We start from the raw sequence: 12,753 nt of genomic DNA, 5'->3' as shown, positions 1-12,753 counted from the left end.
AGAGGAGCACGAAACCAGGCCAAGCACAGCTGCCAAGCTCCGTTAGCACTTGGTTCTCTTGCATACCTATGCTGAAAGTGATAAAGTTTACAAACAATTAAGTGCATGTGTGCACATACACAACTTTCAAACAAACAAACTTGGCTTTTCTCCATAGGGGACAAGGAAAGGGAAGCAATTAAATTGCAAGTCTTTAGTGCTCATTAATTATTTTTAAACTCTAATCCCAGTCTGCAATGTTGCTCTCAAGTCCACACACTGGGTGGGCATAAAATCGGCCAACCTAAAACCACCATTAAAAGTGCTGCTATTTCTATAGAGCTATATATATATTTTCTCGAGCAGACTTGTAAGCCATCATGCAAACCATAAAATTCCAGATGCCTGCTCTTAATTATGATCTGCAGCTTGCTTTCTGCATTTAAAAAAAAAAAAAAAAAGTCAATATTGCACATTGTCATGTTAAGAGCCGCTGGCACGGGAACTTTATCTTGCATCTGCCGATGTCTAAAACGCAAAGCAGTGTTACGCCTCTGACCCAACCAACAGGAAGACCGTTCACTACACGAGCTCGCTCCCTGCTGTCTCCACCAAAGAAGGAATTCCCTTTTCTCCCACCTGGCAGGGGACCTTCTGGCTGAACAATGCCCAAAAAGCAACTCCACTACACCCACCTTTCTGGGGTGTCGTGCCAGGAACGTAACTAAGTGGCTTACATAGTTCAATGCTAGAATATAGAAAGACAACGTCACTGCAGTAAATTCAGTCTTGGGTGTTGTCATACGCTTTAAAGTGAATTCAGAGTCTGCAAATGTGGCAAAAGGAAAACTCTGGAAAGCTCCAGTTCACCCCTTAAGCGTAAGACAGGTGCAATATGTACAGCAAACACTGTCAGCTCCTCTTGCTGTAAGGTACAATCTTCCTCTGCTCGTTAAAACTCCAAAGACAGCCAGTGAGGATGCCAAAGGAAAGAGATAGTGCCCGTCTGTTGTCTAGTGGAGACGATTACCTACGGCCCCAACCCAACGTACGCAGTCGCAAACAGAAGTTGCTGCCTGACACCAGATGCCCGAAGGGGAAGGACGCAGCGCCCAGCACAACAGACCAAGACATCCAGCCTCCGAGGGGCCATGAGAGGGAAGTCTCTCTCTAATGCCTCAGTTCCCTTAAAAGGCCCCCCCCCGAGGTGTAAAAGTCTAACTACAAATTTCATTTTATCTCCAAATGGCTCTGAAAACGAATCTTGTATTAATCCACACACACACACGGCCACCAAAAGGAACGCAAGTGCAAATGCACAACAAGGTGGACACGCCGTGGTACCCCTCTCGGCGAGCTGCACACACTGAGCCCAACTTATTTTGGGTCTGAGTGCTTCCTCAAATAAAAAAAAAAAAAAAAAGCAATAGCTCTAATGTAAAACTTGGGATAAGAGCTGGTCGAAGAGGAGCTTCTCCACTTCAACTGTGGGAAAAGAGCTGTGACGTTAACGCTCAGATGTTGGTGTTCTCGCCCACCGCTCGGGTCTGAAACTCTAGCATCAGGCAGCAACCTCACCCACCACAGACACACCCTCAGAACCGCATGTAAAAATCCACCATCCTGCTCATCTCCCAGCAGTGAGATTACAGGCTTCGTAACAGGTCTCTGGCACAAGAAATGTTTGGACTTCAGCATTCAAACTTTCTGAGAACTGCAAGGAACTCATCCCACCATTCGTCTGTCTCCAGACCTTGCCTCCTCACCGAAAGGCGGGCGCGGAAGCGAACAGAAGCCAGCCAGACCACTTCGCCAAGGGGCCAGACGGTTGGTAGACAATGCCATTCAAAAATTGTCCGTATCTCAGTAACACAATCATTGAATAGTCCTTGAAAATTTCTCCCTGCAAAAAGACAAGATGTTTTTACAGCAGAAAAGACGCGGGCTGTTCGGTTGCTGCAGAAGTTATCAAGCCCCAAGGCAAAGCTGAGTGCACACACCCCTTTCCCAAGCATTTCCTGGAATGCCAGCTTCGATTACGATTAGGTTTCTTCTTGCCAAGCACGGGAAGCAGAAGAACAGAGGGTTTTCCCAAGAGTCACAGAGAAAAGACTTCTCTGATACCGTTTACTGCAACCAGTGCAGACTCAGTTACTGCAACACCAACCGCAACTCCCTTTAAGCATAGTGAAGTCTTCCAGACCGAGGAGGGATGAGAAGAGACTGGAGCTTCAGCTCCTATTAAGGCGTTTGCATATACATTCCCAACCTGGGTCTTCAAAAAAGGGAATTTTGCAAAAAAGGCATTTTATCTGGGAATGGCAGAAACTATGATTGTTGATAATCTCTGTGGAATTACAAATTGCTCATTTAAAAAACAGGGTTAAATATAAGTGTCCTATCTTTCCCTTGCTTGCCAATACGTCCTTTTCCATGAGTTCATGTGCTATGTCTTCTGTAGATCAGGGGAAAATGGGCCAGGGGTAGAGGGTCCGTCCAGTCCAGACAGAGTAAACGGGCCGTGACTGTTCAGCACTGATGGAAACTAAGAGACAAAACAAGAATGATTAGGGAAGAGGCCATTTAATTTACTGTTCCTCCTATCTGTGCATGCAGAAGCTCCCCCAGGCATAAAACCCAAAACCCAACAAAGAAAACCACCCCAAACTTCCAAAGAATCTTCTTGGCTTCCCTCAAGTAATTTACTTTTTAAATGCCACTGCATCACAGACTGCAGCAATCCAGCCATTATAACCAGTGCCACCAGAAGGACCCAGTCCGTAACCTCTGCACTGAGCACTGCCTGTTGTCCTAACAAATAAGTGGCTCTAACACAAGCTGTTGGGAAACCACGGTCTAAATTGTTCCTCAGTTAATTATCAGCTATTTATAGAGAAAAACGTCCAGTGCATTTTCAGACCTACTTGTTTGTTCCCTATCCTCACGGTACATATAAGCTACTTCCTTCATCTCCATGGAGATGACAGATATAAACCCAAAAGACAACTAGTTAAATTTTACCCTTTGCCTAAGCAGACTCAGGCAACAGATGCGGCTATTCCAATCCCAAAGCAGAAGGTGAAGGAAGAGCATGAGTAATTACAACTAAAGGACTTTTTTTTTTTAAAAAAAAACATAGGGGAGCTTTTTCGCCTGTATGTTAGTTAAAAAAAAAATAATTAAACAGTGAAGCTGAGAATTTCCAAGCAGCAGAACAGACATCATAAGGAATTCTGCTACATATTGCCACAGAGACCAGACACCCAATCTTCCTTCTTACTAGTGGTGAGATTCAATTAGTGTCTTTCAACAGAAGAGACTGTTAACAAATGACTAAAACAACCAATACAGTAGCGAAAATCAATTTCCAAGAAAATCTCAACCAGTAAAGTTACAGGGAGGCAAATTTTACAGGAAGGACCAAATAAAAATAAGTATCTACCTACAGCACAGACTGCTACCAATTTAAAACACTTCTGAAATACCAACTTTTACAATCTACTTGAACAAAACTGGGCAAACACTACAATTAAATGCTCTCAAAAGCTAACGCAGGGGATAGAAAACAGATCATTATTTTCTTTCTGCATCAGCTACTTGGGCTAACTGGTTCCTGCAGGTCTACTGAGGAAAGTACTGAAAAGCACGGAGAGGTTGGCTAAACTTGCTGGAACTTACCTGAAAGAGCGTATTAGCACCTTGCAACCTTGCGGGACTGAGAGGAGCGACTGGGCTTAGCGTACTCCAGAAGTGGATACTGGAGAGCAAGGGGCTCGGGGTCAGCAAGATGGGAGTCTGCAAAACACACGAAGACACTCAGCGGTGTGAAACCTGCGCTGCAACGCGCAGCACATGGGAATCCAGCCGCAGTAACCTCAGCTCTACAGCTGCGGAGGGCTGGGTCCAAACTTCAGGAACTCCCATTCCCTCCTCCTGCCTCCTCCCACCTCCTTCTCCTCCCTTCAAACCCCACCACAGCAGCCGGAGTCATCCGGCTCTCCCTCCCCTTCCTGAGCAACCGGCCTTCTTTTCCCAGCAGCTGCCAAATCCTGCCGGGGCGAATCGGCTCCTCCTGCAACTCAGCAAACAGCACCTGCAAGTGGCTTTGGGAAACTCAGCCTAGGGATGTAGAAAGAGCCGACAGCGGGCACACACACGGCCTGGGTGACACCGACAGCGTAAGCCACAACAAAAGACATTTACATCCAGCTTCTGCACACGCTGGACGTGCCAGGATCACCGGCCAAAAGGGCAACTCCGCTTGATTTTCTTTCCTGTCCTCAGCCATTCCAGTTTCAACCAGCAGCAGTTTTCCTACAGTTTCACCCTAATTCCAATTTATTAGAGCAAAGAGATTTAATACACTGAACCATTTAACAGCCTAGTTGGATTCAGTTCTCTTCCAAATTTTCCATGAGGCATAAAAGCTTTCCTTTCCCACACAAAGACGATAACCACATTAAGCAGCTGTTCTTATCGCTGTGAAGTCACAATACTCCGGTCTTAAGTAAATGCCTACTGCATCAAGTAAAAGAGAGCTGCTACACAGACACCTCCGTGGTTCTCTATTTTTAGAGTCTTTTCAGAATCAGCCTGAAGGGTAAGGGCAGGGTTTAGGGCTTTCGAAATAATTCAGGATCACCCTGGCAAGAGTTACAAGGGATCCTGCTGGTGCTGGTTTGGGTTTTGCCTCCACACGTAGGGACGTGTACAGCTGGCACACCACTTGGGCACACTTGGGGGTGGAAGCTAATACCGATTATGAGTAAAACTGATGTTGTATAAAAAAGAAATGGGAGAGACATCTTGAGTTCCAGAACTCCAAATACAATCTACTGACTATTCATTTTCCACTTGCCTTCCCTTTACTGTTTTAAAATATAACAAAACCACTATTGTTACTTAAAAACAAACCAAAACCAAACCCAACAGGAAGGGAATTAGGTTACCTGAGAGAAAAGTGCTGGAGTAAGAGAAGCAGTTGGGAGAGAAGGACTCAGAATCCCCAGTGGACTTGGATCGCTGCCTGTAATGACGAGAGTAGGAGCCAACTCCAGCCCTTTGGGTTTTTTAGATCTGGAGAGGTGATTGGCAAACTCCTTCTCCAGCACAGATGAATCCTGCTCTTTGGGCTCCGGGGATTGATGCTGAAGGCTCTGAGCCTGCTCCAGCTGCTGGGAAGTCACGGACTCTATGTCCGTGTCAATGTCCAGGTCAGGATTAGAGCTGAGGGGCGGCGACGGGGGTGTGGAAGGAACTTGCAGAGTGGGAGAAACCGAGGATATGGGTGGAGTTGGGGTGAAGCTGGTGGTTAAGTTTGGCAAAGGTGCTGGAGCTTCAGGGACAGTTAACTTGGGTAGAACGAGCGTCTCCAAGGTCTGGAGAGTTTCTTCTGATCCCATGGGAAGGGAGGATGTGGTTGAAGTGGCAGAAGCAGTGGAAGTGGCAGAGACCGCTGAAGGGGTAGAGACCAGGGGGACAGATGAAGGCTTTTTGGAGGGCATGGTGACAAACTTGATGACAGAGGGTGTTGGATCCTGAGCGGGTTTCTTCTCTGTCAGCTTCTCAGCTGGATTCTCAATCTTGATGGACCTGAAGAGTTTTACACTGGAAGAGTTGAGGGAGTTCAGGGTAAAAGAGGAGTACAAGCCTGAGTGGATATAGTCATTGCGGCTGGAGGATTTCGCACACGATGGAGACTTCTCCTTCCCACAGTTTTCCACGTCCTTCACAGCACTAACTTCTGCAAAACCAGTCATTTCAGGGTCTCCTTCTATACGGCCCACGACAAGTGGATCCATATTTAAAATCTCCGGATAAGAAACAAACTTGTACACAAACTTCTTACCGTTCACCTTTTTAATGATATTCTGTGGGGAAGAAGATACATGTATTTAGACCTTCTTCAGATTAATCTTCTTCCTACAAACACTGCCTAAAATAGACTGAGGAATCAGATACTTAATCTTTCCTCAAAAATTGTTTTTCCTTTTTAAAAAACACACTGCACTCTTTATGTTCAGTTATGCTCCCAAAGCATCACTTCCAGAGCTTGCAGACCTAACACCAAGAACAGGGGGGCTTAATCTGACCTTAACTATACTAACAACAGTCTTAAAAATGCCCAGCAATTATTTAACATATTTTAAAAGATCAACTAAGAAACAACAAAAAAAAATACACATTACCCCCATCAAAGATCACTGACCCGGGTACGGTAAGTGTAATCTAACAGAAAAACCTGCAGAACGAAAGCTTACAGGTTTGCAGAATTGAGAGCTAACACTTCAAATCAAACCACCTTTATTCCTAATCAGATAATAATAAAAGAAAATAAGTAGCTGAACTAGTCAGCAGAATGTAGGCTAATCAGCTATTTCAATACCACAAAATAGCATGTGTCAAACTTGTTTTGCTCCTAAGTGAAATGCCACACACGACTTGGACCCAAGAAGACTCTTCTTTATCGTACTATTGTTATTATTACCCAGACCTCTCAGTACCAAGTCAGATTTGTCCTACCCAATAACAAACTCCACGCAACATACCACCTGCTACAAACTGACAGGTTCCTCAAACTGGGTTGTATTTTTTATCTCCTACACCCACACAGTAACAGTTGTGGGATAAACAGCTTATTGAAACGAAGGTGAGACTCCCACACCGTGGTCCTAGTTCAGCTTTTTGACTACACCCATGCACTAATGGAAGGCTCTCGCAAGCTACTAGAAGACAGCAGCTAAGAGAAGCACCTCACTCTGCTGGACTCCACTCGCTGACCGCACTAGAGCTGCAATTCTGAATACATGGAGAAAAAGGAAAATACTTTAGGCTGCTTCACTAAAAATCCTTATTTTGGTAGCCCCTTCGCAGAGACAATTGCAGACAAGATCTCAAGGCAGTGCAATATTCACCATCTCATAATCATAACCACCCTGTTGCTTAAACTGGAGCGCTGAAGATTTTAACCCTTGCAAGGGCGTGTATTTTGGAACGGGGATTAGTATCCAAATACAGATTTGTATTAGCGAAGACATAAATCAAAGAGGATAACATTTTGCACAGAGATGCCCAGACCCTTATAAAATAACCACTGGGGAGGAAATGCAGCACAATGATAAACAAAAGGAAAAAAAAAGCCCTCTAAAACAGGAACTGGTACACCTTACTTAAGCCTGAGAGACAGAAGTGACACCTATCCCCTTGAAGAGAATGAAAAAAGGAAACAAAGCTCATTAGGCAGAAGCTGGTAAGACGGATAAGGATTTGAGGTGGATTTACAGACTTTGTTACCTTCACATAATAGTATCTGAGAGCACGGCTGAGTTTATCATAGTTCATACTGGGCTTGTTCTTGCGGATTCCCCAGAGCCTGGCCACCTCCTCTGCCTGCAGCAGTTTGAACTCCCCGTCGTTGGAGGTCCAACAGATGATATTCTTGTTCTGAGGCTCTTGGAGGAGTTGGAGGAGGAACTGCCACAGGGTGATGGCACTGTCCATAGCAGTAAGCTGAAAATTCAGAAAGGCAGATAAGAGGCAACAGGTTAGGAACAGCGCATTTTCTTTGTCTCCCTAGAAGGGGGTAACGGAGCAGAGATGTTATTTCCAAAGCCAGCAAGAGTAAAAATTATTAGTCACCAGTCGTGAAAGACGTTCCCTGCAGAACAGAGAGGCTGAGCGCCAACTGCTGTCGTCTCCTCCCACATGTCAGTACTTTTCACATGGGTTATATTTAGCCTCATTTAACTAAATCAGGTCACTTTGGGTAAGTTGCAATGAGTCACCCTCCAAAAAAAATTTTTCTAAGTTGTTCCATGTTCACCCACCCTGACTTGTACAGCTTTATGACAAACAGCTCAGGTGCACCCAGGTAAAAATCAAACCACCCACTTGCCTCCTCCTTTCCTTACCTGCACCCACCTCCAACCTCGGCATCTTTAAGAAAACCCAGCAGATCAAGTGACTGCTTGAGCTCCGTGAAGATGCCAGTGCAGAACAACTCAATTTTCCTTCAGTTCGCATTTCTACCGCCTCTTTGTAAGCAGCCCTCTCCATCATCCCCCAGTCTCCTCTCTTTCGAATCTCCTTTCTTTTCTAGCTATCATCCCTGTCTTTTCTAAGAGAGTGAACACGAAAGTAAATAAAACGATTTCAAATGCCGCCTTTGCTTTTCTCTTGATTCCTGCCACGTCTTACCTACATCAGTCATTTAGGCTGAGACTTTCTAGGACTAATATCTGTCAGTGGATTCCTGCACTTCCAGCACGGTTTTCTTGCACTGGAGCTGTCGATGTATAAATTCACAAAGGACAGACAAGGCAGCAGAGATGCCATTTTTCCCTGACCACATCTGACTACACAAAACAGTACTTCCTCAGATATTTTCAGGCAGAACACTAATAATCCTGTCTGCACAAGGGAAGTATAAGATACACTATGAATTAAACCAGATAAAATTATATTAATTCAGCATCCCATATGGATTCTCTTATTCCAAAACAGAACAGCTTCCATTAACGCAGCTTAAACTTCTTCCAATGAAATAAAAACAAACCCAGCCGCTCCGGAGTAAGAACCATCGTGATGAATTACACTAAAAATGTTTTGATTCGTGTAACTACTAGATTTTTTTTTTTCCCTCCACATGCAGTCAAACCTCAATAAAGGCAAACCTAAAGAGGGCAGGGGTTTCCATCTGGGTGAATCTGCAGCCCGAGCGGCCACAGGCTGTTCACAAGCAGAAGCTCCAAAACAGAGGCATCAAGTCCAACTTCAGCAAGCGGGACCCACGCTTGTATTGTTTGAAGTCCATGTATACGCAGGGATAAGTTTAAGATTCAGTCGGGACTGCCAGTTCATCTTTGTTACCAAAGCCTTTTATTCCAATCTCATTACTGCCCAGCACTTAACCAGCCCTATATAAGGAAGAGAACGGTCTACATGTCAGAGCTTCAGAATTTAGTCAGCCCTGTAAAAGGATTACTGCTGACAGTTTACACAGGACTACACATTCTTATTTAAATAAGGTGCCCTAGGGCAGGTACTTTTTTTGGGCAGAGCCCATTGCATTTAACCTATTTTTAAGAATACCTGCTTAACGGCACGCTTACATGACTACACAGGGATGTTACATTGATCAAGTCAGTTAAATTGCTGCAATTACCAGGAACAATCTCAAAATGAAGGACACCCACACCACCTTGTTATGCTGGCCTAAGGTGCTTTCCTCCTTAATTACCGTACGCATGCAACTCCATGCTTGCCCAAATTAATTGCTCGGTACTCTAAGAAAATATCAGCTGCTGAGCGCCGCGCTTTGAGACTCTTCCCACACGGCCCCGTGGCACGCCAGCTGAACCGTAGGGGAACGCGGGGCCAGGAACCACACGAAAACTCTTCCAGGGCCTCTCCTCCGGCTCACGTTCACGTTTGCCAACGACATCCCGTATCTGCCTGCTGGCAAGGCAGAGGACGTGCAGGCTGCAGAGCACCGCGAGCGGAGCCTCATTATCCCGTCAGGATGATGCACACGCACGGGGTGTTGTGGAGACAGAAGGACTTGATTCTGCCGTTCTGCAGAGCTGTCAATACTAGTGATATGTGCTAACACAGAAAGAGCAGGAAAACGAAGTTGAGTGATTATTCCCACGCGACGTTTATCTCCAGCACTTTCAAACCCCACAAGCGGCACTGCAGCAAACAGCGCCGACTGATGCAACGGGAGGCGATCGCGCAGAAATTAGACGAGCAGCAGAATTTCAGAGGGGCAAAGGCTTTTTTTCCTCCTCCTAAAAATCCATGCAGGTTTCAGCCCGGAATTTAAATGCTATTATTTCATTGGGCTGCTCCCCTTCAGTAGGAAGTACCTCACGTGATCTCAAAGCTCACCAATCTTTACCACCATCAAGCATTACTGCCCTGGTCACAACTGGTTTTGAATCGAGCTGGAGACACACAGTGCTGACAGACCAGCACTCGGACAGCACAACGTCCAGCAATGCAGAGTACACATGGAGCGACCCAAACGATGGAAGATGCAAGATTTAAAAAATAAAAATAAAAAATCACCTTTCCCAGTGATGACCTGTGTTGTTCTGAGGAGCATTTACCAAAGTAAGAGAGAGCTGAGTTCATGCTACATAAATCCAAATGCTGCAGCTTTCCAGCTGGAAGGATCCTTCTCCCAGGGGCAGAGTTACAGACTGTACTGGAGCATTAGATTGGTCAAGTCACTACTAGTGTTTCTGGCATTTACAGGTTTTAGGGGTGTCACGATTCCAGCCATCGTGTGGAGGATGCACTGCATATCCTCAGCACCCTCTGAAAAGTCTTACGTTAGACACATCAACAACAGGGTGGAGAAGTTTTACTTATTCCTTGGCTGTCGTAGAACAAGAGCAGAGAGCACTTTTGAGTTATTAATGGATACGTTACATGGCATATGAGAGAATGAATGTCTCTCTTCATTAAATATCTATTGCACACACCTACAGGAAACAACGGAGAGATACCCTAGTGGAACTGGGAGTATCGAGTTTTTCTGAAGATTATATACAAGGGGAAGCCCAGAAAATAACTCTCCAAACTGGTCAAAGCAATGGGATCACAGGCGGATCTTGCCCCTCCAGAGTCCAGCAAGAAGCTGTAACTGGGAAAGTATAACACGTATACGGGAGACAACGTCGTATTAGGAATCGAGACCTCTCATTTAGCTTTTTTATTAAAGTTGCTTTCAAATGGCGTAAGAACACATCAAAGAACTGCCTCTTCTTCAGGAAAAAGCAGAATAAAAAAACCCATCACACGAGATGTAAAATTAAAACCAGCGCAGGCGAGATGAGCACTTCTCTTTGCTTAGGGAGAACAGACTAACACGTTAAAAAGCTTCTTCCTCCTTCTGCACCTGGGGCAGAAGGCAGCTGACGCCTTTCATGGGCCTTTCACCTTGCAACCACAGGGACCGAGCAGCAGCTCAAGCTCCTTGGGCTCTCTGCGTTTTGCACAACACCTTCAGCTGCCCTGGCATGGCGGGGAGCTGACAGAGAGGCTCCCGTCCCCACCAAAGCCATGTTCAGGGCCAAGTACCCAAAAGCGTCCCCCTCCCGCATTGCCAATTCAGAAGATCCTCGTGTCCTTTCTACCCAGACAGACAGCAAAACCCACACTCTTCAGAGGTGTTACAGGCCCATTAGTTCGAGAAATTAAAGAAATCGGGACGAGGACAGGAACCCACCGTCCCACTCCTACTTTACACTAACAATGGTGAGATGTTACTCCTCGTGATTTGCACACAGCATTTCAACTTCTTTCAGCACTACGTCTCCTTTCATGAAAAGGCATCAATCTCCTAGCACAGCTCCCCGTCAGCATAAAAAGCCTAGTAGTTTGATTGCTTTTTCTTCAAGATGAATTCACCAATAATTACAAGCACACCACTGCAAACCGCCTTTTTGGTGAAGGTTATTCTCCTTAGAAGAGTCCACGGAGAAAGAAAAAGGTCTCGTTTGGAAAGACAACGAGGGAATTAGGCAGAAAGGCAACACTGCTGCCTATGATGACGGCCTTTCCACTTCCGCACCGTTTGAGTACGAGGAAAAAATAGTTGCTAGAGGCAGAGGGCAGTTATACTTTGTAATGAGTATGCTAAAATAGAGCACTATTATTGTCTTGAGATCTTCTCCGACGCCTACGGATGACCCTTGAAGTATACCGAGTAGCTGACAGAATTTGGCTGCAGTACTCTACGCACCAGCGCTGCAAACTGGAGCTTTCTCATGTTGCTGCCGCTTCGTTTGAGGTTGCTGTAGCTTTGTTGGAGGCCTTGACTTTACAAAGCCTTGAGTTTACAAAAAAGCCAGGGCACGAGATACGTATCTTTTCCAGCGACTTCTCCTGCATCTGTGCCACAACGTGCTCCACGCAATCCACTTGATTACAGAGCCCCAAGGCTCTGCATCTTCTGTGGGAGTGAACTGCGCAATCCCTGGGTGGCACAGCAGCGGGAGGCACAGTTTAGGAAGTGGCATATGGTAATCTCTCCCGTGGCCAGCAGCTATGCTTACTACTGCAAAACAAACTCGCGTGTTCATCCCTTCGTGCTCAAAAAGGACAGGGACACCTCGCTACGCCCCAGCAAGGCAGGACCAGGGGGGTCTGCCCTAACCGCCCCCCCCATCTTCGAGGTCTTCTCGCAGGTTTCCTGTGCTGTGACTCAACACCAAGAACAGCTCAAGTAATCTTTCACCTCGGTTTGTTCCAACAGCCTCTGCAGCCTGATGACTTCTGCAGATGGGCTGAGTAAAGCAGTCAGGTCTACAGCGGCCAGAACCCGCACAGAAACAAAGGAAAGAAAGGATGTCACACCGATGTCAACACAGTGAGGACAAAATCACCACTACCATGTATTTATATGGCATGGTTACAGTATTCACACAGAAACGACATCTCAGAAGACGACTTCGGAAGCAGCAGAGAGGCAAACCCATAGGGTGACACAGAAACCTCTTCTCAGATGACCCACGCTTTGTCAAAACCAGAAAGAAACCAAAAAAAAGGCAGGGACAGTAACGGAGAGATGGTCTTGGGGACCTCACGCTCCGCGGTGCATCAGGCGTGCAGGAGGCCGGCAGGCGAGCAGAGTCCTTCCGCCACGCCAGGGCAGCCGGACTCGCCGGGCACGCGCGCAGCAAAGCCGAACTGTTTGGACTTTATTGTGCAAAACTATTCGCGTGGTTTCTTAATGGTTTAAGACGGCCACGGTGTGTGAACAGAAGG

The 12,753-nt window shown here is 46.0% G+C and overlaps 1 protein-coding gene across 1 annotated transcript; it reads right to left on the bottom strand.

Annotated features, from left to right (window-relative positions):
* Positions 1-2,425: 2,425 nt before the first annotated feature.
* Positions 2,426-7,482, bottom strand: ELK4 (ETS transcription factor ELK4). Its single transcript, XM_009962032.2, has 4 exons — positions 7,273-7,482; positions 4,929-5,849; positions 3,658-3,774; positions 2,426-2,524 (listed from the first exon to the last, which is right to left on the bottom strand). The coding sequence occupies exons 1-4, from the start codon at positions 7,477-7,479 to the stop codon at positions 2,426-2,428; spliced, it is 1,344 nt and encodes a 447-aa protein (XP_009960334.1). The 5' UTR covers positions 7,480-7,482.
* Between the last annotated feature and the right edge of the window lie 5,271 nt (positions 7,483-12,753).

The sequence above is a fragment of the Leptosomus discolor genome, chromosome 21, assembly GCF_034619465.1.
Source record: "Leptosomus discolor isolate bLepDis1 chromosome 21, bLepDis1.hap2, whole genome shotgun sequence".
NCBI lineage: Eukaryota > Metazoa > Chordata > Aves > Leptosomiformes > Leptosomidae > Leptosomus > Leptosomus discolor.
Note: the sequence above shows the minus strand (reverse complement) of the source record. Positions and strands in the feature narration are given on the sequence as shown.